General features: G+C 45.4%; 1 protein-coding gene across 3 annotated transcripts in view; it reads left to right on the top strand.

The window, feature by feature from the left end:
* nudt14 (nudix (nucleoside diphosphate linked moiety X)-type motif 14) overlaps positions 1-19,757 on the top strand; it is a 94,431-nt gene extending 74,674 nt beyond the window's left edge. For all 3 annotated transcript variants that reach the window (XM_041213781.1, XM_041213782.1, XM_041213783.1), the window contains exons 4-5: positions 4,220-4,466; positions 18,009-19,757. In XM_041213781.1, coding sequence (XP_041069715.1) covers positions 4,220-4,466; positions 18,009-18,270 — 509 coding nt within the window. In that variant the 3' untranslated portion in view covers positions 18,271-19,757. The remainder of the gene's footprint in view (positions 1-4,219; positions 4,467-18,008) is intronic.
* The last annotated feature ends 5,202 nt before the right edge of the window (positions 19,758-24,959 follow it).

The raw sequence follows: 24,959 nt of genomic DNA, 5'->3' as shown, positions 1-24,959 counted from the left end.
CTGTTTCCAAGTGGGTTGGTGACCAGAGGACACAGATTCAAGGTGATTGTAAAAGACCCAGAGGCAACGTGTCGACACGTTACTGTACTCACTGAATTAGGATGATTTGGAAGGCATTGCCTGAAAATGCGCTGGAAACAGATTCTGCACTAACTTTCAAAGGGAATTGGATGAATATTTGAAGGGAAAAAAGACAATGAGTTATGGGGAAAGATTGATGGAAATTGGATCGCTTTTTCAAAGAGCCAGCACAGGCAGGATGGGTGAAATGGTCTCCTGTATTGTATGATAATAAACCTGAGGTGATGTACGTGTCTTTAAAATAATGAAATGTTTCGATAAAGTTACAGTCAATAAGGTGAACTTGGACAGTGAGGTGAAGGCTAGAAGTCACTAATATAAAAGGTATTTTCCCCACAGGACAGTGGACCTTCTGAAACACACACACACATACATAAGTTTATGGAGCTGGTACATTATGTCTTGAGGAGGGCAGAGCTGAGAGTTAGAGAGATATTGCTGCACAGATTTTTTTTTGGATTGTTCTCAGACGAGATCAGCAAGTAATGGAGATGTGACAGAGTCTACGATAGGACTGGATGGGATGGTCCTGATTTCCTTGTGAAAGAATAGCATTTGCTGTTTATGAACATGCCAGGGCGGGTCTGACTCTGGCTGCTCCTGGGGGAGAAGGAGCGCAGCGTGCACTATTAGTATCTTTTTACATTCATCAATACCGTGTAGTTCTTGCTTCTGTTGCCCCGTGTCTCATTCTTTATCCTGCTATCCGAAAAGCTTTTCTTGGCAAAGCGTTTAATTGAAATGCATTCAAGTGCCTGATTTGATTTCCAACCAAACCCTTTTTTATTTTGGGTTAGCCTTTGCCTCACTATTATGTGTAAACTAGTTTAGTTAAACATACACTGGGTAAATTGCCTTTGATCACTGAAGCATTGCTGTAGCCTGCACTGGTCTGTGGCTAATCTCTGGATTGATCTAATAGCATATGGAGGCTGGAGTCAGTCTGTTATTTTCTCTTTCTAACCAGTTAAACCTATTGATGTTGTACTGACAGCCCACGTGCGGGAGTCTGCAGGAATAATACCGGGTTCCTGAGTCTCCCCTCCATTGAGAGGGGAAAGATCAGATAGGCAAGGGGCTGTTTTCTTTGGAACAGAGGAAGATGTGAGGTTACCTAACTGAAGTGCATAAAATTATGAGGGGTTTCGATAGAGTGGATAGGAAGATCTTATTCTCCTTGGTTAAGGGGTTCATAACCAGGGGTAAAGATTTATGGTAAGAGTTAGGAGGCCTAGAAGGGATTCGAGGGAAAATTTTCCAGCCAGAGGGGTGGTGGGCGTCCGGAATTCGCTGCCTGAAAGGGTGGTAGAGACAGAAACCCTCATGACATTTTAAAAAGCACTTGGATATGCACTTGAAATGCCATAACCTACAAGACTGCGGACAACAAGCCGGAATGTGGGATTAGGCTGGAAGCTCCTTGTTAACCAACGTGGACACAATGGGCCGAAGGGTCTCCTTCTGTGCCGTAAATTCCTATGATTCTTTAATTCTTTTGCTTAATGGGAAAAGACATCACCTAGTGTGGTTCTGTGCCCAAGACCAGCTTTGATATCTGGTTAAGAGCCTTGTCTTACTTTACAAATGCCTCCATGGCCTGGCCCCACCTTACCCTGTACATTGTCTTACAGCCCTACATCCTCCGAAAAAAAAGTTTGCAATTCTACAGCGCCTTTTACAATTTCAGGACGTTCCAAAGCTCTTTACAGGCAATGAAATACTTTTAAAGTGTCATCTTAAACAGTTGTAAAGTATGAAAACATGGCAGCCAATTTGTACACAGCACAGGAATGAGACAATGACCAGAGAGGCTGTTCTTAGCGTTATTGGTCAGCATAAATATCAGACTTCTGAGAATTCCCCACTCTGTTTCGAATAATGCCATGGAATCTCTTATGTCCACACTGAGAGAGCGGGCTGGGCCTTGTTTAATGTGTCATCTGAAAGATAGCGTTTCCAACAGTGCAGTGCTCCCTCTGTACTACACTGGGAGGGTTGGCCTAAATTTTGTGCTCCAAAGTAGAACTTGAACTCATTACCTTCAGACTCGGAGACGAGAGAAGCAAGGCTTACATGAACTCCTACTCTTCCACGCTTCATCTGTTCCATCACCTGGGAACACAGAAATAGCCATTCAACCACTCAGAGTAAGGAGGCCATGGGTTGATAAGGTGGAGCTTAGATTGACTCTTCTGGTCTGTCTTGCTACTGTGGTGTGATGGCTGACCTCCAGGTCAGAGGGAAGGAAATCATATTCTGCATCTTATAATAAGGACCTAGAGTCATAAAATGGTTATAAAGCACAAAGGAGGTCATTGAGTCCATGTTGGCTTTCGGCAGAAGCAATGCAGCTAGCCCCACACTCCTACCATTTCTCTATAAATTTTCTCTTTTCTGATAGCTACAATTGAATCTGCCTGCTCAAATGTGGCACAGGTCATTCCTGAAAGCAGGTCCCACTCATCATCCTTCTGAGCAGCACAAGTGAAATAGCTCATTGGAATAAAAAGTGAAGAATTAAAGGGGAATGGATTAAAAGGAAAGTATATAAACTACGTGCTGCGTCCTCACATTCTGAAGAGCTCAAGCCAGTACAAATGTGAAGCCGTGAGTAGTTCTCTCAGCATAAGTGTAGATCTTATGAAGGACATTCTGTAAAGTCCGACTAATATACTAGAATGGTACCAGCGATGGGAGACTTCAGTTATGAGGAGAGTAGCTGGAATTCTTCCTCTTATAGCAAGATTAAAGGGAGTGTTATGAGAAGTGTTCAAAATTATGAGTGTCTTTGACAGAATATATAGGGAGAAACAGTTTCTAATGGCAGGAGAGTAAGTAACAAGAGGATACAGATTTAAGATATTTGTTGAAAGGAACAGGGGGGAATGAGGTGAATATTTTTATACTGTGAATTGTATTCTGGAATATGCTGCCTGAAAGGACAGTGGAAGCAGATTCAATAATAACTTTGTTATGATCACAGCCGATGTTAATTGCTGAGCAAACCAAATCCCAGAGAAAAACTTGGCTTATGGGCCATACCCTATTTTTTGTATTCTGAAAACGAGGTACTGATCTTATCATTAAGAAGTCCAGTAACACTTCCGGGATTTTATAAATTGAAAGTAAATGTTTTATTAACAAGAATAAAAGAAAATTTAAGCACACAAGATTACAGCTGCACAATTAAGGTTCGCCTTATAACACATACCCCCAAAAAGACTCTCTACTTGGTCAGACCCACAAGTAAACACCATCCAGGCAACACTCCCTTATAGATATTTAAGTATAAAAATCCAGTAATATTGCCCAAGGCAAACTGCTGTCGCCTCAATAAGGACATTCCACGTGACCTCGAACCCTCTTCCACTCTGCGGCGGATATCCAAACATCAGAATAAAACTGCTTTTTGCAGCCCAAGACTTTTCTGACTTGACTGGATGGTTGATTCAAACTGCATCTTCCCCCTGCCCAGAGTCACAGCTACAGCTCAAACAGCTGTCACAGCTCAAACACTAAAATACCTTTTTTCCCTTTCATCTCAGGTTCCATTGTTCCTACACCTCTTTGAAACTCAAATCCTTCCAAATATAAGATCTGTCATGTTTCCATCTTGTCTTTGCTTTTGGGTCAATAAAATATAACATCCTCACTTCTATTTACCTATTGGACTCCTGCAAGATGCAAACATGTTTCTTTTCACCTCTGACTTTCATTTGATATTTAAACAAACTCTCCATTTACCTAATGATGCAAATGTTAAATTTACTGTATTCACTTGTACCTCAAACCTAACACCTCTATCGTTTTCATGTTTTAAACCCCCCAGACAACCTGCTCCCTATTAATCTCTACCCAGCTTAATTAAGTCATACACACACACACACAGACACACACAGCCCTTTCACAGAATAACACAATATTCCCCCAAAAGTATATTTTTAAAAATCCATTTCTCACAATTTTCTAATGGGAATTGGATCAATAATTGAAAAGGAAATATTTGCAGAGCTATGGTGGGTGGGAATAATTGGATAGCTCTTTCTAAGTGCTAGCAATGATGGACTGATTGGCCTTCTTCAGTACTATTAGAATCTGTGGTAAAATGTTGCTGAGTATTGCAGTCCTTTATTTGCAGCTGTCTACATGTGTGAGTGTGCAAGGCAAGGAATCTTACCAGCCCTCATGACAACTGGAGATGACTCCCCTGAGTCACAGGTACCAACCGAGCTCCTGCCTGCTTCTGCTGGTGTGACGTACGAGCTTTGTGCCGGAATTGTCGACAAGCCGGGGCTTTCACTGCAAGAAATAGCTAAGGAAGAGATCCTGGAGGAATGTGGCTATAATGTGCCGGCGGAAAACTTGCAGAAGATTACTTCGTACAGGTAAGTGCATTCAAAGGTAATGGGGATAAGGCATGATCTTTAGTTGTGGAGTTTATCACTTGTGGAGGGACTTTCAGTTTCTGTTTCTTCACTATCACAAACATCAACCAAGTGGGGGAAAAAACCTCTGCAGAGGGGCACAACTGAGTAAATCCTGACCTGGGAGCATAGGACAGTGATGAGGGATCTTTACCCTATATATAATGCATGCTGTCCCCACCTGGGAGTGTTAGATGGGGAGTATGGAGGGGGCTTTACTCTGTATCTAATCCATGATGTAACTGAAATAACAACAGAAAATGCTGGAAATGCTCAGTGGTTCTGGCAACATCTTTGGAGAGAGAAACAGAGTCAATGTTTCAGGCAATGGCCAGAACTCTGTGCTGTACCTACCCTGGGAGCGTTTGATGGGACAGTATAGAGGAAACTTTACTCTGTATCTAACCCTGTTCTATACCTGTCCTGGGAGTGTTTGATAGGGACAGTGTAGACAGAGCTTTACTCTGTATCTAACCTCATGCTGTACCTGTCCTGGGAGTGTAGGATGGGGACAGTGTAGAGCGAGCTTTACTCTTTATCTAACCCCGTGCTGTACCTTCCCTGGGAGTGTTTCATAGGGATAGTGTAGACAGAGTTTTACTCTGTATCTAACCCTGTGCTGTACCTGTCCTGGGAGTGTTTGATGGCGACAGTGTAGAGGGAACTTTACTCTGTATCTAACCCCATGCTGTACCTGCCCTGGGAGTGTTTGATGGGGACAGTGTAGAGGGAGATTTACTCTGTATCTAACCCCGTGCTGTACCTGTCTTGGGAGTGTTTGATGGGGACAGTGTAGAGGGAGCTTTACTCTGAATCTAACCCCGTGCTGTACCTGTCCTGGGAGTGTTTGAGGGGACAGTGTAGAGGAAGCTTTACTCTATCTAAACCCGTGCTGTATCTGCAGTCCTCTTGCCAACGATACGGAGATAACAGTAATTTCTATCAGTTATAGTGATACCTCTGGACAGTTTTTGAGAACATTTAAGCTATTAGTCTCCTAATTGAGTCTGGCCAAAGATGTACCTGCCCTTTTGTGCCATTTAGCAGTCTTTGTCTCAGTTTGGTTTCAGCATGATTATGTTTCACCTGCTCTTTGAGCTTTTTAAGTCCTTATAACGTCATCTGTGTATAAACTCTTACAGAGAATAACAAACAGTGGTGTAGATAAGGAGGTCTATCTGTTTTCTCAATCTGAGATAGCTAACTGTCTACTTATAAACTGTCAGCGCTGATTTCTTTTTTAGTTCCTGTCACTCACATTCTTTCCTCCTTTTTCTTTATGGCCCTCTCCTCTCTCCTGAAGGTGCTGAATCTCACTGGCGTTCTGGGGTTCCCCAGGCATCTATTGCCCTCTTGTTGCCTCCCACGGGTGATCATTCTTCACACAGACCAAGGCTAATTAAAAACATTCTACTTTGGGGGGGTTATCACATATTGCCCTCATCTGACACCCACACACATCCACTGTCTAGCAGGGATCATTGGACAGTGGTCAGGAGCAGAAAACCGAGCTGACTTTTTCCCCTCTCTAGTCCAGGGGTATTAATTCCAAGTGTACCCCCTTCCAACCCCCCAAACTGCTACCTAAACTGAGGCCAGCAACCTCAGCACAGAGCAGCGGTGCAGATGGATGGTATTAATCTGAGGTTCATGTAGGGTGGTCCATTGCCAAATGAGAAACACAGTGAGGGGAAACCTAGAGAACAAATACTCATTTATTGGACAAGCACTTTACATATTTGGGTTATATGCAGGCTACAGTGAGTGTGGACATATAATGAGAAAGCCAACGGGCACAGAGAGTGCCAATGGGCTGCAGTGAGTGCCGACAGGCAGTGAGTGCCAACAGGCTACAGTAGGTGCAGAATGGATTCAGAGAGTGCTGACAGGCAGTGTGTGCCACTGGGCTACAGTGGGAGCTGCACAGGTAAGGAGAGTGCCGACAAGCTACAGAGAGTGTCAACGGGCTACGTTGAGTGCCGGCTGGATACAGAGAGTGCAGACGGACTACAGAGAGTTCTGACATGCTACAGTGAATGCTGAGTGGAAACAGAGAGTGCCAATGGGCTGCAGTCAGTACTGGACAGATACAGAGAGTGCCGACAGGCTACAGTGAGCGCCAGCTTGATACAGAGAGTGTTGACAGGCTACAGTGAGTGCCGGGTGGATACAGAGAGTGCTGACAGGCTACAGTGAGTGCCAGCTTGCTACAGTGAGTGCCGGACAGATACAGAGAGTGTTGACAGGCTACACTGAGTGCCGGGTGGATACAGAGAGTGCTGACAGGCTACAGTGAGCGCCGGATAGATACAGAGAGTGCTGACAGGCTACAGTGAGTGCCGGATGGACACAGAGATTGCTGACAGGCTACAGTGAGTGCCGGGTGGATACAGAGAGTGCTGACAGGCTACAGTGAGTGCCAGCTTGCTACAGTGAGTGCCGGACAGATACAGAGTGTTGACAGGCTACACTGAGTGCCGGGTGGATACAGAGAGTGCTGACAGGCTACAGTGAGTGCCGTGCAGATACAGAGAGTGTTGACAGGCTACAGTGAGTGCCAGCTTCTACAGTGAGTGCCGGATGGATACAGAGAGTGTTGACAGGCTATAGTGAGTGCCGGGTGGATACAGAGAGTGTTGACAGGCTACACTGAGTGCCGGGTGGATACAGAGAGTGCTGACAGGCTATAGTGAGTGCCGGGTGGATACAGAGAGTGTTGACAGGCTACAGTGAGTGCCGGGTGGATACAGAGAGTGTTGACAGGCTACAGTGAGTGCCGGGTGGATACAGAGAGTGCTGACAGGCTACAGTGAGTGCCGGGCGGATACAGAGAGTGTTGACAGGCTACAGTGAGTACCAGCTTGATACAGAGAGTGTTGACAGGCTACAGTGAGTGCCGGGTGGTTACAGAGAGTGCTGACAGGCTACAGTGAGTGCCAGCTTGATACAGAGAGTGTTGACAGGCTACAGTGAGTGCCGGGTGGATACAGAGAGTGCTGACAGGCTACAGTGAGTGCCGGTTGGATACAGAGAATGCCGACAGGTTACAGTGAGTGCTGGGCAGATACAGAGAATGTCAACAGGCTACAGTGAGTGCCGGGTGGATACAGAGAGTGTTGACAGGCTACAGTGAGTGCCGGGTGGATACAGAGAGTGTTGACAGGCTACAGTGAGTGCCGGGTGGATACAGAGAGTGCTGACAGGCTACAGTGAGTGCCGGTTGGATACAGAGAATGCCGACAGGTTACAGTGAGTGCTGGGCAGATACAGAGAATGTCAACAGGCTACAGTGAGTGCCGGGTGGATACAGAGAGTGTTGACAGGCTACAGTGAGTGCCGGGTGGATACAGAGAGTGTTGACAGGCTACAGTGAGTGCCGGGTGGTTACAGAGAGTGCTGACAGGCTACAGTGAGTGCCGGGTGGATACAGAGAGTGTTGACAGGCTACAGTGAGTGTTGACAGGCTACAGTGAATGTTGACAGGCCACGGGTGAGTCTCAGATGGATACAGAGAGTGTCAATCAGCTACAGAGAGCGCCAGTGCGCTACAGAGGGTGCCAAGTGGATACAGGGAGTGTCAATAGGCTACAGTGAGTGCCAGGTGGATACAGAGAATGCCGACAGGCTACAGTGAGTGCCTGACTGATACCGAGAGTGCCAACAGGCTACAGCAACTGTGAGATGGATACAAAGTGTGTCGACGGGCTACAGTAAGTGCCGGATAGATACAGAGAGTGCCAGTGTGCTACAGTGAGAGCTGGGTGGATACAGAGAGTGCCAACAGGCTACAGTGACTGCCAGATGGATACAGAGAGTGTTGATGGGCTACAGTGAGCTATGGATAGATAGAGAGTGCCAGTGTGCTACAGTGAGTGCTGGACGGTTCCAGAGAGTGCCAACAGGCTAGAGTGAGAGCTGGACAGATAGAGGGAGTGCCAGTGGGCTACGGTGAGTGCCAGAGGAGTGAGAGTGCCGCTGGCCTATGGAGAAATTGGATGTATATGGAGGATATGTGCTGACACACATAGTATTCAATACTTATAGAGTGTGTGCACCCTGTTGAACAACACATTTTGCCTGAAGTGTTTTCTATTAAGAATTTCGATAGATATCATCAATTTTTCTGAAGCTGAGTTGCAGTATGGTGACATCTGGCAGCCATGGCACTGACTGAAAACAACCTACTGTCTCTTCCCTTGTTGCCATGGCCATGACTGTCGGGGCTGTTTTAATTGGTTAGTGTGGGTTTCCTGCCCATTGGTGGAGGCCTGGTTGCTAAGGGACTGTTTATTGTTTAGAATGGGTTCTTTGTTGGTGTGTAGGTGAAGGGCAGACAGCTGTTACTGTCTAAACATTCAGAGCATTCAACCTTACCCAGAGAACAAATGCAAGGGGTTCTGTAAAAACAGCTTCTCCTTGGTATAAGGTGTCCACACCTGACCTTTAAATAACTCTTCCAGGGTAAGAGTAATCCATTGCCTTTTACTCTCCGAATGAACAGGCGCTTGGATCTAAATTGGGTGAATTCTAATCTATTTGGATATATGTAAACTCGAGTGGAACTCGAGGCACCATGGCTAGGAATGAGAAAAGTCACCAAGGACTTCTCGCCTTCGTTGGACAGCCAGAGAGAATCCAAACCTACTGTGAAAACGCAAAACACAGGGCTTTTTATCTCTTAATGAAAATCCTAGGTGAAGAGCCAAGGTCTGTTGTAGGAAGATAGCCTCTCGAGTCTGATCGTGACTGATCTGCATCTTAACCCCATTTACCTTCATTAGTTCCGTAGCCTTTAATGCCATTGCTTAACAAAAATCTATCAACTTCAGTTTTGAAATTTTTAATTATCCCTCAGCCTCATTTGTGGTTTGGGGCAAGAGTTTCAGATTTCCACTCCCCATTATGTGAAGAATTCCTTCCTGGCAACAGTCCTGAGGAGCTTGGCTCTAATTTAAAGATTCCATATAGGACAACAGTAAAAACAGAAGGTGGGCTGAGGCATGATTTTAAAGGAGTGATGGTTCAGGGTGGAGGAACAGAATGTGAAACGTGGGAATGCACCTGAAAAAGGGAGAGCGAGACCTTTTGTGTGAATTGGAGAGACAACACATGCCCACCTGTTTCTTCCATGACATTTAGACACTTTTTAACCTTCCGGAAAATCACTTAATTCTTTATTTTGTAAGTTAGCTTCAAAGCAAATCATCTCACCAAAGGCAGAGAAATACTAGCCAGGGTTCCTGCTCTTCATCACTGTCCTTAACTCCATTTGCTGCAACTATAGGCGTTGGACATGGACAATATTAGGGGTTGGTTTTGACACCCACTATATAGGGATGGGCAATAAATGCTGGTCTTGCCAATGGTGCTCATATCCTGAGATTACATATAAAGCAGCCCTTTGAATGGAAAACAGAAACTTGCATTTATTTAGCACCTTTCATGGCTGCAGGACATCTCAAAGCTCTTCACAGCCAATGAAGCACTTTCGAAGTGTAGTCACTGTTGTAAAGTTGGAAGTGGGGCAATCATTTGCTCACAGATCCTACAAGCAGTAATATGATAATAACAAGATAACCTGTTTTGAGTGTTGAAGAGAACTCCCCTGCTCCTCTTTGAATAGTGACCGTGAGTTGCATACACCCGATCAACAGGATAGATAGGACCTATTTAACGTTTCAGCTGAAAGGTGGCAACTCCAAGAGTACAGCACTCCCTTACAACTGCCAGCCTGAATTATGCCCTTAAGTCTCTAAAATAAGCTCTGAACCCTGACTTGAACCTGCTGTACCACCTGTGCCCAACAAAAAGCGTGAGGAGCTCATGGACCCCTTTGTCACTATGATTGAGACCATCCATTCAGCTGCTTCTACCACATTCCTTTTTCCTCTGGTCCGCTGGTCAAATATCTTCTAAGGGTCCCCCCCCCTCCCAACCTAGCACTGAACAGGCATCATTCTCTAGTTCCTGCTCTTTTTTTCCTTTTATTCTTTCATGTGATCTGAGCGTCACTGGCAAGGGCAGCATTCGTTGCCTGTACCCATTTGCCCTCGAGATGTGGTGATGAGCTGCCTTCTTAAAGCACCGCTATCCACATGGTGCAGTTACACCCACAGTGCTGTTAGGAAGGGAGTTCCAGGTTTTTGACTCAGTGACAGTGAAGAAATGGTTCCAAGTCAGAATGGTGTGTGGCTTGGAGGGGAACTTGCAGGCGGTGGTGCTCCCATGCGCCTGGTGCCCTTGTCCTTCTAGGTGTTAGGATTCACCAATGTGGGAAGGTGCTGTCGAGGGAGGCTGTGTGGGTTGCTGCAGTGCATCTTGGATATGGTACTGCTGGCACTGTGTGTCAGTGGTGGAGGGAATGGATGTTAAAGGTGGTGGATGGGGTGCCGATCAAGCAGGCTGCTTTGCCCTGGATAACGTCGAGCTTCTTGAATGTTGTTGGAGACACTCATCTTGGCAAGTGCACTCCTGATTTGTGCCTTGTAGATGGTGGACAGGCTTTGGGAATCAGGAGGTGAGTCACTCACTGTAGAATTCCCAGCCTCTGACATGTTCTTGTAACCACAGTATTTATATGACTGGTCCAGTTCCATTTCCAGTCAATTGTAACCCCCCAGGATGTTGATAGTGGGGGATTCAGTGGTGGTAATGCCATTGAATATCAAAGGGCGATGGTTAGATTCTCCCTCGTTGGAGGTGGTCATTGCCTGGCAATTGTGTGGCATAAACATTACTTGTCACTTATCAGCTCAAGCCTGAATGTTGTCCAGGTCTTACTGCACGTGGACATGGACTGCTTAGTATCAGGGAGTCACGAATGGTGCTGAACATTGTGCAGTCATTAGCAAATATTCCACTTCTGACCTTATGTTGGAAGGAAGGTCATTGATGGAGCAGCTGAAGGTGGTTCAGCCTAGGACATTCCCTACCCATATGCTCTTCTGAACTCATCTTTTCCATGTGACCCAGGCACCCATTTTTGCTTCCTCGACCGTACTCTGACCAAACCATTGACACCAAACTTCCCTTCTTCACCCCCATGTTAGGTGATATCGTTAATGGTGCCTTCTGCTCATGAACTGCCCCTTCCCCTTCACATGTGCCATAATCAGTCCTGTCACAAAAATGCACACTTGGCCTCTCTGCCCCAACTCCAAGCTCCTTTTCTTCTTAAATCCTTTAAGGTGTTGTTGCCTCTCAAATTCATGCAGCTATTTTAATTCCTCCAATCACATTTCTGCCCTGCCATGGCACCGAAAGTGTCCTTATCAAAGTCACAGATGACATACAATCTGACTGTGACCGTGACAACTTATACCTCATCATCCTCCTCAACCTGTCTGCCGCCTTTGATCTTGTTGATCACGCCATTCTCTTCGGTCATCCAGCTGGGTGGGACTTCCTTCGGCTTGTTGCAATCTTACCTATCCAGCCTTAGGAAGAGAATCACCTACAATAGCTTCTCTTTCCACTCCCGTTGTTAACCCCAATCCCCTCCATCCTTAGCCCCTTCGATGTCTCATCTACATGTTGGCTCTTGGTGACATCATCCCAAGACGTGTCAGATTCCACATACATGCCGGTGACACCCAGATCTACCTCACCACCATCTCTCTTGATCTCTCTGATATGTCACACTGCTTTTCAGGCATCCAGTGCTGGATGAGCAGGAATTTCTTTGAGTATTGGGTACACAGAGGCCATTTTTTTTTCCATTCCCATTCAAAACTCTATTCCCCAGCTGGTGACTTCATCCATCTCCCTCTAACTGTCAGAGGCTGAATCAGACTGTGCACAGCCTTGGTGTCCTACTTGACTCTGAGCTGAGCTCCTGCCATATACCTGCTTCATTACCAAGTCTGCCTGCCTACATCCACATAACATCGCTCAACCCTGCCCCTGCCTTAGCTCATGCAGCTGAAACCCTCATGCCTTTTGTTACGTCTAGACTTGACTGTTCCAATGATCACGTGACCAGCCCCTCACCTTCTGCCTTATATAAACTTGACTGCAGGCAAACTTGCACCGACTCATGTTCATCCATCGCCTGTATGCTTGCTTAACAACAGTAGTCACAGTGCAATAAAATTCTCATCCTTGTTTACAAATCTCCCCCATGGCCTTGCCCCTCCAATGTGGTGACCCGCTAGCATATCTGCATTCCCCCGATTCTGGCCTCTTGTGTGTTCCTGATTTTAATTGCTCTACCGTTAACGCCCATGCCTTCAACTGCTTGAGTTCTAAGCTATGAAATTCCTTCCTTGACCCCCTTGTCTCTTCACCTGTCTTTCTGCCTTTAAGATGGTCCTTAAAACCTGCCTCTTTGATCAAGCTTTTAGTCACCGGTCCTAATATCTATTTACGTGACTGTGTGTCAGATTTTGTTTGATAATGTTCCTGTGAAACCCCTTGGGAGGTTTGACTATATTAAAGGTGGTATTGAAATGCAAGTTGTCATTGTGGCCAAGTGGGCTGCCGATTGTCTTACACAGGAGAGCTCAGAGGTTGGACTGTCTCTCGAGGAGAGCCTGGAGAAGTGCCTGTCCTGGTATGAATCAGGAGCTGTGAACGGGGGGAGGAGAAATTAGACAAATGGTAGAATAAGGAACAAAAATAAAAATAGCTGGGAAAACTCAGCAGGTCTGACAGCATCTGCGGAGAGGAACACAGTTAACGTTTCGAGTCCGTATGACTCTTCATCAGAACTGAGGAAATATAGAAATGAGGTGAAGAGTCATACGGATTCAAAACGTTGACTGCGTTTCTCTCTGCAGATGCGGTCAGACCTGCTGAGTTTTTCCAGCTATTTTTACTTTTGTTTCCAGCATCCGCGGTATTTTGCTTTTTATCTTAGAGTGGAATAAGGACACTAGGCAGTTGGCTACCCGCTGATTTTTAAAAAGCTGCTCAAGGGCTCCAGCCAGCTCTAATCCTCTCCTCTCCCCACCCCTATGTGCAGCTTTGGCAGTCTCTGTGCTAACCGGGACTCTTTGCTCTTTCCGCGCTCTTTTTATTAAATTTCTCCAGGCAGTGCCACCTCCCTGAGCCCTGCACAGCTGCCCTGGCGCAAAGTGCAGTTTTTACAGTCACTGCTTTCTGTCTACAAGCCGGAACACGCCGGTGCAGTTAACCATCACAACCTGTCAGGCTTCAGTGGAAACATTTTGAATAATTGAGGGAGAAAGGCCGCCAAGTTTCTCACTGTAAAGCTCTCTGTTCCAGTTATTTCCCAATGCCAGTCACACCTAGTCAACAGCATAAACTTCTTAGAAATAGTCCCAGGAGGAAAACTAGATATGGGGAATGCACAGATACACAGGAATGTTGGAACAGGAACCACGAATACATTACTCAAGCAAAGGTACAAAACAGGTATAAAGAGTTTAGGAGATCAGAGAGATGGGGCTGGGGTGGGGGGCTGGCTGTGAATGTTTCGAGTAAGGGGATATAACCCATCCAGAGTAATGTGGAGGGAAGCCATAGTTTAAAGATCAGGCTTGTTCCATTGAGAGGTGTAGAGGAATTGACTTCATGTATCCCTCACCACCCTGGAACCTAAATCTTCTTTAGTTGCAGTATTAGTTGTTAGACTTTATCTGCTTTCTGTGGTTTTTAGCATTAATTAAATGTCACCAGATCACATGGCACCAGAGCAGCTGTCCATTCTCGGTTTATATATTCTAACAAATAAGGGAAGAAATTGTTATACGATAGGCTGTTCAACTCAAGCTACCTCTCCCTCATCAGTTTTTCCTCTCTCACTCATGCTCTCACTCTCTCTGCAGGTCAGTCACTCTTTCTCACTCGCTCTTCGTAAATCTGTCCCACTCCCATTTGTTCCCTGTCTTTCTCTCTCTCTCCACCCCCGTGTCTCTCTCTCTCTCTCTCCCTGTCTCTTCCCTATCTCTTTCTCTCTCCCCTTGTCTCTCTTTCCGCCTCTCCCTCCCTGTCTTTCTGTTGCCCTTTCTCTCACCCTGTTGTTCTCTCCCTCTACCTATCTCTGTCTCTCTCTCGCTGTCTCTCTCTCTCTGTCTGTCTCTTTGTCCATCTCTCCCTGTCTCTGTCCCTCTCCATCTCCCTCTCTCTCTTTCTCCGTCTCTTCTTGTCCATTTCTCCATATCTCCCTCCACGTCTCTCTCCCTGTCTCTCTCTCTTCATGTCTCTTTCTCTGTCTGTCTCTATTTTTCTCTCGCTGTTTCTCTCTCCCTCTCTTGCCTCTCTCTCCCTGTTCATTGCTCCCTCTCCATCTCTTTCCCTCTCTCCCTGTCTTTCTGTCTCCTTCCCTCTCTATCTCTCTCCCTGTCTCTATCCTTCTCCCTCTCTCTTCTCTCTCTCTCTCTGTCTCTCCCCCTTTCTCCATATCTCCCTCCCCGTTTTTCTCTCTCTCTTACTGTCTCTTTCTTTCTCTCCCTTTCTCTCTCTCCCTGTCTCTCTGTCTCCCCCCTTCTCTCTTTCCCTGTCAACAACTTGCATTTAGATAGTAATGTTAAGGTAGTAAAACTTCCCAGGTCAGTTACGTCTCTGGCCTGTCTTGTTTCACACACTCTAATGTACTGGTTTTAAACTGACTGCAACCTGTTTAATGGATTATTATAGAGCTGACATTCTCTGTCTTGGCCTCTCATTCTGTTTTCTTTCTCTGTTTCTATTACTCCGGGCAGAATCTTCCTGGTCCTGCGGAGGTGCATTTGAAGGAGGGACTGGGAACAAACTTGAAGGTTAAGGCGTCGGGTTGGTGGGCCGACATGTTCCCGACTCCAGGTGATCTTGCTCATGGTGAATGAGTAACGGCAGTGATTACTCAGCCGGCATTAGCGGGTAGCTAATATTTGTCAATTATGGACCTATTACGGGAGAGTGGGAGGACCCTGTGGGGATCCTCCTGACATTGGATTGGACCCCTGCTGATTGCTGAACCCAGCAGCTCCTTGGAGGCGGACGCCTGTCAGCAAGCCGAAGGGCCATCAGAACCAGAGTCTCCATGCTCCAGTGACAGAGCCAGGGGTAGGAAAGGCCCGATGCGTGGCCTACATGAATCCTCCAGCGGGATTTCTCTGTCGCTCTGATGGACCAACCACCTTCGTGCCTTCTTTAGTTTAGAAATTAATGCACGCTCCTGAGACCACCTCCATGTCGATCTGTCCGTGCACTCTCCTATCTGCCCCAGTTGCGTCCGCCTCTCCTGGGGAGACTGCCAGCCTTCCAAAGCTGCGGGCCCTCTGATTGGGCCTGCAGCCTCATGAACCCACCCACCCTCCTTCATTGGATGGTGGAGGCAGCCTTCCAGAAGATCACTGTGGAGAGCACACTGATGACCCCATGAGGGATCAGGCCCTGACTCCTGAAAAATAAAAAATGCTAGAAGATTATACCCTCTATTCCGTCACTCACCCTCTCCCTCCCAGTCCATGTCCCTCTAGTTTCATTCTTTCTGTCTTTGTCTCTAACTCAACTTGTCACTCACTTTCTGTTTTTGTCTGTCTCTGTTTCACTCTTTTTGTATCTCTCTCTTTCTCTGCCTCTCGTTTTTCCTATTATTCTGTCCACCTCCCTTGCATGCACTGTCTCACAAACTCTCAATCGCTTTCTCTCTTTGTGTTTTCCCTCTGATAGTTTGTCTTTCTATTTGTTTCTTTCTATTTTTCCACCCACCACATGATATCTCCCTGTCATTCTCTCACATTCTGTAGTTTTTCAGTTTGTATTACTCTTTCCCTGTCTCTCTGCTTTCCATTTCTAGGTTTGTGTTTCACTCTTTCTCTCTCATTATGTCTCTATTTCTTATTTATCTGTAAGTTCCCGCTTTTCAGTCTGCAATATAACATAAAGCATATTGTTCTCATGGGGATGCAGAAACAGAAACCCAGGTGTGTATGTGCACAAGTCATAAAGGTGGCAGAGCAGGTTGAGAAAGTGGTTGAAAAGGCCTACGTAATCCTGAGCTTTATAAATAGAGGCATAGAGTCCAAAAGCAAGGAAGTAATGATGAACCTTTCTCCAACACTGGTGTGGCCTCAACTGGAATATTGTGTCCAATTCTGGGCATTGCACTTTAGGAACAATGTGAAGGCTTAGAGAGGCTGCAGAAAAGATCTATGAGAATGGTTTCAGTTACATGGCTAAAATGGAGAAGCTGGGCTGTTCCCTTAGAAGGAGAAGGTTGAGAGGAAATCTGATTGAAATGTTCAAAGTCATGAGGGGTCTGAAGAGAGTAGACAGAGAGAAACTGTTCCCATCGGTGGAAAGGCTGAAAACCAGAGGACTAAAATGGAGGCGGATTCAAACAAGGCTTTCAAAAGCAAATTGGTTGAGTATCTGAAGAGAAAAAATTTCAAGGCTACAGGGAAAAGACGGGACTGTGAGGCTAGCTGAATCGTTCATGCAGAGAGTGGCATGGACTTAATGGGCTGAATGGCCTCCTTTGCTGTAACCGTTCTATTCTATGATCCATTCTATGATTCTTCTCCTATTTTCTCTGTCTGTCTCTCTATGTCTCATTCTCCCCCTCTCTGTCTTCCTTACCCTCTCTCACTTTTTTATTTTTGCACCTCTATCTTTCTTTCTCCTTCTGTCTCTATCTCATGTTTTCTGTCTCTCTCTGTTTGTCTATCTTTCTACTTCTGCATCTCTCTCTTTTTGTCTGCTTGTGTCTATTGCTGTCTCTGTCTCTCTGTCTTTTACTGTCTGTCCCTCTCCCCCTTTATGTCAATCTGTCTCCCCCTGTCCAAATGTCTCCCCATCTGTCTCTCTCCTCCTGTCTGTGCATTTAAGTGTTTAAGACTGAGATAGATAGGTTCTTGATTGATAAGGGGATCAAAGGTTACGGGGAGAAGGTGGGAGAATGGGGTTGAGAAACTTATCAGCCATGATTGAATGGCGGAGCAGACTCGATGGGCTGAATGGCCTAATTTCTGCTCCTATGTCTTATGGTCTGTCTCTGTCTCTCCCATCTGTCTGTTTCTCCATGTCTGTCTGTCTCTCTACCCCTGTCTATCTGCCTCCCCCGTCTGTTTGTCTCCCCTATCTGTCTCTCTCCTCCTATCTGTCTGTCTCTATCTCCTGTCTGTCTCTCTTTCTCCTGCCATCTGTCTGTCTGTCTTCCCCTGTCTGTCCCTCCCCATCTGTCTTATCTCTCTGCCCTATCTGTCTGTCTCTATCCCCTATCTGTCTCTCTCTCTCTCTCCCACTGTCTGCCTCTCTTTCTCCACATCTCTTTCTTTCCAAATATCTCTCTCCACATCTCTCCCTTTCCAGATCCCTCTCTTCCACATCACTCTCTCTCTCCACATCTCTCTCTCTCCACATCTCTCTCTCCACATCTCTCTCTCTCTATATCTCTCTCTCTCCACATCTCTCCCTCTCCCTGCTGTCTGTCTTTCTCCCTAATTTCTCCCTGATCAGCTTTTCCCATTTCTCCTTCACCTGTGAATTGGGCATTTATATTTCCCTCTGAATGACCGAGCAAGCGACTCTGGCTGACATGCCCTGTTTCTCTCTCAGGTCCGGTGTTGGCGTGACAGGATCCAAACATACCATGTTTTATGTGGAGGTTTCAGATGACCTGCATGTAGGATCGGGTGGAGGAGAGGCAAAGGAAGGAGAGCTGATCGAAGTGGTTCAGGTCCCCGTGAAAGACTGGCAAACGTTTGTATTTGATGAGCTCATCCCAAAAACAGCTGGGGTGAATTTTGCTTTCATGTGGTTTCACAACAATATCATCCCTCAGTTACAGGCAGCCAAATGCCTGTCATCATCCTCTTGATGGGGATGTCAGAGTCTTTCTTGATGAACCACGGCCGACATTCAAAATGGGATAATCAGCATCTGGACCCCCGTCAAAATCTCCCAGTTTCAGGGGTCCTTTTAAAATTCAAATACTTATGAAGATTTATAATCCACTTTAAGGCATTTTTAAAGTTACTAATCTCCAGTTCTGATGGTTTCATTCTTTCCTTTTGTGTGAGCTCTTTATGATACCCCTGCAGGGTGTTGACTCTGAGGAGTTTCTGATCCTGGTCAGAGGGACCTTTTTATTTTGAGTCATTTATGGGATACGGGCACCGCTGGCTAAACCAGTATTTATTGCCGATCCTTAGCTTCCCTAATTCGCAGAAGAGCAGGGGAATTTTCTCCTGGCTCAATATTCATCCCTCAGCCAACATCACTAAAAACAGAAATGAAAACAAAAATTGCTGAAAAATCTTAGCAGGTCATTTCCAGCATCTTGATTTCATCTCTGAAAACACATTATCTGCTCATTATCACATTTCTGTATGTGGCACAAACTGGCTGCTGCCTCTCCAACGTTACAGCAGTTAATTTTTTCATTTACTCATGGGATGTGGGCCTGGAGTTAGATGAAGGCCAGACCAGATGAAGGTGGCAGATTTCCTTTCCTAAAGGGGCATTAGTGAACCAGATGGGTTTTTATAACAATAGTTTCATAGTCATCATTAGCCTTTTAATTCCAGTTTTTTTACTCCATCTGCCATGGTGGGATTTGACCCCAAGTCCCCAGAGCATTACCCTGGGTCTCAGGATTACTAGTCTAGCAACAATACCACTACACCATCACTTCTCCCACACCAGTGATTACACTTCAAAAGTACTTCATTGGCTGTAAAGTTCTTTGAGGCTGGGAAACGTGTGTAATGTTTGTTTGACCCCTTCCTTTATACTGTCACTGAGACGTTGGTTTGAGGCCCAGGCCACAGGCAAAGGAATGGAAAAGAAGTAGGGCCTTTCCTGTAACACGACCTTGGGCTTCAGGGCATGGCAACATGCTTCATGTTGGGAGCCATTTAATTACTCAAGATTAAGACTCACCTGTACCCAGAGGCATGTGGCAGTCTTACGCTGTGTGTCCTTTCAGATAAAGAGCCGGTCTTATCGTCAGCTGGTGTCACACGGGTAAATTCTGTAAGACTGAACAGAAACTGTAGCCCTCCCTCACCTCTTAGCAGTTGGATTCCTTGCCTTGACTGGAAAGAGGCTCTAGAATCCTCACTTCTCATTCCTTTCTGATAACATCTGCACAGCAGTCTGCTGGCCTGGTGAAAGGACCAGCTTGCGGCTAGGAAGAGGGAGCCTATGAATGAGTTGTTAGGAGTGAATCTTGTGTGCATATTGACCCAGGCCACATCTCCTAGGGTCCCCTTCTGTTTATAGGGGCCTGCTCATGATCATATTAGCCATCCCAAGTGTAATTCAATGTGGAAAGACTCCTATTAAAAAAAAGTAATCTATTAATTTAAGGTGTTTTGTTATTTAATTCCAACTCCTTTGCTTTATCATCTGATGTATTCACAATACTCAGAATTATGTTTAAATAGAGCGTGTAATGTAGTAAAACGGTCCTAGATATGCACAATGCGAATGATTATCTGACAGAAATTTTGACACCGAACCACATAAGGAGAAATTGGGACAGCTTGATGAACGAGGTAGGTTTAAAGGAGCGTCTTTGAAGAGGAGTGAGAGCTGGTACATTTTACTACATCAGAAGTGTTATGTAAATGAAAAGTTATTGTTCCGCGGGACAAGCGATGTTTAGGGAGGGAATTTCACAACTCAAGGCTTCTGAAGGAATGGCTGCCAATGGTGGAGCAGTGAAATTGGAAATGTGCAAAGGGCCACCCTCATTGGAGATATCTCAGGAACGCCTCCATATCCAGCAGATTTCATTCTTGGCGTGTGAGCAGCATCAAGCCCGCACTCCGCATTGAGGCTGGGGCTTCTGAAAGAAAACTGCAAGATAATGTCAGCTTGGCTCAGTTAGTCAGACTCTTGCCCCAAGCAGCCCAGTTCTTCCGGCACTTGTGCGTGCAATCCACTGCAGCACTGCGGGAATGCTAGCGTGTCAAGGCTGCTGATCCTCAGATGTCTCTGTTCATCTGAGGCCCCATCAGATCTGGGGGATGTGAAAGATCCAGTGGAATGGTGAGGAAAAGCTTGGAGCTCTCCACATTCTCAGGATATCTCAACGTGTTTGCAGCCAATTGATTACTTCTGAAGTGCATTTCCTACTATTAGGGAGGCAGATCCTGCAGCTCATTTCTCACACAGCAAGATACATTGCAGAAAGTGACCTGAATGAGTGGGCAATCTAACATTGATGGTGATGCTGAACGATGAAAACTGGCCCATGATCTGATAGGCCCATTCAGAGAGCCTGCCTTTCTAAGTAAACAGACACAACAATCACCCTGGAGAAAAGATTGACTTCAAACACTCAGCCAAGGACCAGACTGCTTCTGATGAAGTGCCAGTTTCAGACAGTGAGTGTGTGTGAGTTGTGTGTATGAAGCCCATTCATCACTCACTCTCAGATATGACGCTAGTATCATCGCCAGCGACTTTCCCTTGTTTAAACTTCTACATTATTTAGTATGATTCACCACTCAGAGCTGCAGGACACAGAGCCATTGGTTAGATTAAGAGGTCAGTAAGACCATAAGACGTAGGAGCAGAAGGAGGTCAATCAGGCCATCGAATCTGCTCCTCCATTCAGTGAGATGAAGGCTGATCTGATCATCCTCAACTCCACTTTCCTGCCCTTTCCCCGTAACCCTTGATTCCCTTACTGATTAAAAATCTGTCTATCTCAGCCTTGAATATACTTAACAACCCAGCCTCTACAGCCCTCTGCGGTAAAGAATTCCACAGATTCACTACCCTCTGAGACAAAAAATTCCTCCTCATCTCTGTCTTAAGTGAGTGACCCCTCACTCTGAAATTATGCCCTCTGATCCTAGACTCTCCCACAAGGGGAAACAACCCTCAGCATCTACCCTGTCAAGCCCCCTAAGAATCTTATATGTTTCAATAAGGTCGCCTCTCATTCTTCTAAACTCCAATGAGAACAGGCCCAACATACTCAACCTCTCCTTATAAGAAAATCCCTCCATACCTGGGATCAACCTAGTGAACCTTCTCTGGACTGCATCCAATGTCAGTATATCTTTCCTCAGATAAGAGGACCTAAACTGTACACAGTATTCTAGTTGTGGTCGAATTAGTGCCTTGTATAGTTTTAGCAAGAGTTCCCTATTTTTATAGTCAATTCCCTTTGAAATAAAGACCAACATTCCATTTCCCTTCCCTATTACCTGCTGAACTTGTATGTTAGCTTTTTGTGATTCATACATGAGGACCCCCAAATCCCTCTGTGCTGCAGCTTTCTGCAGTCTTTCTCCATTTAAATAATATTCAGCTCCTCTATTCTTTCTGCCAAAGTGCATAACCTCACATTTTCCCACTTTCTATTCCATCTGCCAAGTTTTTTTCCCCACTCACGTAACCTGTCTATATCCCTCTATAGATTCTTTGTGTCACCCTCACCACTTGCTGTCCCACCTATTTTTGTGTCATCTGCAAACTTGGTGATAGTACATTCACTTCCCTCATCCAAGTCATCAATATATATTGTAAACAATTGTTGCCCCTGCACTGACTCCTGTGGCATTCCACTAGTTATAGGTTGCCATCCTGAAATTGCCCCTCTTATCCCAACTCTCTCTCTTCTATTAGTTAGCCAATCCTCTATCAATGCTGATATACTATCCCCAACACGATGGGCTCTTATCTTATTAAGTAGCCTTATGTGTGCTATCTTATCGAATGCCTTTTGGAAATCCAAATATATCACATCTACTGGTTCCTCTTTGTCTATCCTGCTTGTTACCTCCTCAAAGAATTCTAACAAATTTGTCAGGCATGATTTCTTCTTCATGAAGCCACGCTGACTCTGCTTGATTAGATTATGCATTTCTAAATGCTCTGCTATTATATCCTTTATAATAGACTCTAATATTTTCCCAATGACAGATGTTAAGCTAACTGGCCTATAGTTACCTGGTTTTTGTCTCCCTCCCTTTTTGAATAAGGGTGTTACATAGGCAGTTTTCCAATCCTCTGGGACTTGTCCAGAATCTAAGGATTCTTGGAAGATTACTACCAGTACATCCACTATCTCTGTAGCTACTTCCTTTATTATCCTAGGATGCAGCCCATCAGGTCCAGGGGACTTATTGGCCTTTAGCCCCATTAGTTTCCCTGGTACTTTTTCCCCTAGTGATAGTTTTTGCCCTTTGATTATTTAGTATTTTTGGAATGCTATTAGCGTCTTTTACTGTGAAGACTGATGCAAAGTATTTATTCAACTCCTCAGCCATTTAGGTCAGTGCAGCTATGTCACTGACTGACATAAGAACATAAGGATAAGGAGCAGGAGGAAACAATTCAGCCCCTTGAGCCTGCTCCGCTATACAATAAGGTCATGGCTGATCTGATTGTGACCTCAACTCTACTTTCCCCTCTACCCCAATAACCTTAGATTTGTGACTAAGAAGGGAGTCAATCTACCACTGCCTTAAACGTATTCATCCTCCCTGCCTCCATCACTCTCCTGGGAAGAGAGTTTGAAGGACCCAATCGACCCTCTGAGAAAAAAATTCTCCTAATCTCTGTCTTAAATGGAGGACCCCTTATTTTTAAATTGTGTCCCGTAATTCTGGTCCCCAACCAGGGGAAACATCCTCTCAGCATCCACCCTGTTGAGACACCTCAGAATCTTATATGTTTCTATAAAATTGCCTCTCAATCTTTTAAACTCCAACTGATTCAGGCCCAGTCTGTCCAAGCTTTCCTGATAAGAAAACCCCATCCCATCCCAGCTATCAGTCAAGTTAACCTTCTCTGAACTGATTCTACTGCAATTATGTCCTTTCTTAAATAAGGAGACCAAAACCGCACTGCCCCCTCTCTAATGCGTGGCATTGTCACTATCTGACTCACATCCTTCAGTAGTGCAATTCTGTCACTGTGTGACTGACCCTTGACAATCCAGCCCTATCATACTATGGTGCGGCCCTGTCGCTGTGTGACTGACCCCTCTATAGAGCGACCACGTTACTGTGTGACTGACACCTCTATAGTGTGTGGCGCTGTCACTTTGTGACTGACTGAACCCTCTATAGTGTGGCCGTTTCACTGTGTGACTGACCCTTCTATAGTGTAGCCCTGTTACTGTGTGACTGACACCTCTATCGTGTGCAGCACTGTCACTTTGTGACTCACTGATCCCTCGATAGTGCAGCTCTGTAACTGTGTGACTGACCCCTCGATAGTGCGGCCCTGTCACTGAATGACCCCCTCGATAGTGCAGCCCTGTCACTGTGTGATTGACTGACCCCTCGATAGTGTGGCCCTGTCACTGTGTGACTCCCTTGATAGCGCAGCGCTGTCACTGTGTGACTGACCTCTCAATCTTGTGGCTCTAACAGTCTGTGAATGACCCTAGGAGAGTTGTAGCTTTCACACTGACTGAGTGATGGCTTGATATTCCTGCTGCCTAGGAACGTTCAGCTGTGAATACAGACGCCATCATAGACATCGTAAACAGAGCCTGTCAGTGTGCCACAGCTAATATTGAAAAGTGAATTGTGTGTTATTATCTTGCTCTGCTGACGATAGGAGAGAAATTTATCAAAATTGCTGTCAGACATGGGATGATTCACATTGTAATACAAGTCCAGTGTCATAACAGCGATCACTGCAGTGAAGAATGATCACTGCTGGGTCTATAGTGACAAACACACCTTCCCTTTGATCAGTTACAGCTGCCCAGCCAGTTGGTATCAGATAGCAGTTGTATTTCCAGTTTCTGTTGGACTGATTTGTGAATGAAGACTTATCCCTTGTTGACATGCAGGTACCTAACTTTACTCTTGAAATAAATCAGTGTTCAGAGACTTGGAGAAAGTGATTTCACAAAGTGTCACAGGACCACAAAGATGATGTTCACAAACACCTGGCCTGTCTGGTCCTGGTCAATATTTAGCCCTCAACCAACATTCCTTGGATGAAGGGCTTATATTATGAGGAAAGGGTGAACAGGTATGGTCTATGCCCGTTGGAGTTTGGAAGGCTGGTATTTATTGCCCATCCCTAGTTGCACTGAGATGATGGTGAGCTGCCTTCTTGAACCACTGCATTTCTTTAATAGAAGTTTTGATACAACTGAGTGACTTACCTCAGTCAACCACATTGGTGTGGGGACTGGAGTCACATATAGATCCAGACTGGGTGAGGATGGTAAATTTTCTTCTCTAAAGGGCATTAGTGAACCAGTTGGGTTTTTATAACACTCCATCTTTACAGCCACTTTTACTGAAACTGACTTTTTAATTCCAGATTTGTTAAAAGCTGAATTCAAAATCTGAATTGAATCAGAACTCAATATGACCCTGCTTGCTTTTCCTACCCACACTACATGGCAACACTTCGGCCAATTAGAATTGTCTGGCCAATCAATCAACACTCTTTTCTCCTGTAGTATAAATTGTTGTGAATGTTTGAAATTTGGCATTCTTGTGTTTGTCCTGATGAGTGCAAGATGAAAAGCTTCAGCAACATGTCTCTCTTTTCAGCAATATTGTCACATCAGACTCC

Source organism: Carcharodon carcharias, chromosome 20 (assembly GCF_017639515.1).
Source record: "Carcharodon carcharias isolate sCarCar2 chromosome 20, sCarCar2.pri, whole genome shotgun sequence".
Taxonomy (NCBI): Eukaryota; Metazoa; Chordata; class Chondrichthyes; order Lamniformes; family Lamnidae; genus Carcharodon; species Carcharodon carcharias.
Note: the sequence above shows the minus strand (reverse complement) of the source record. Positions and strands in the feature narration are given on the sequence as shown.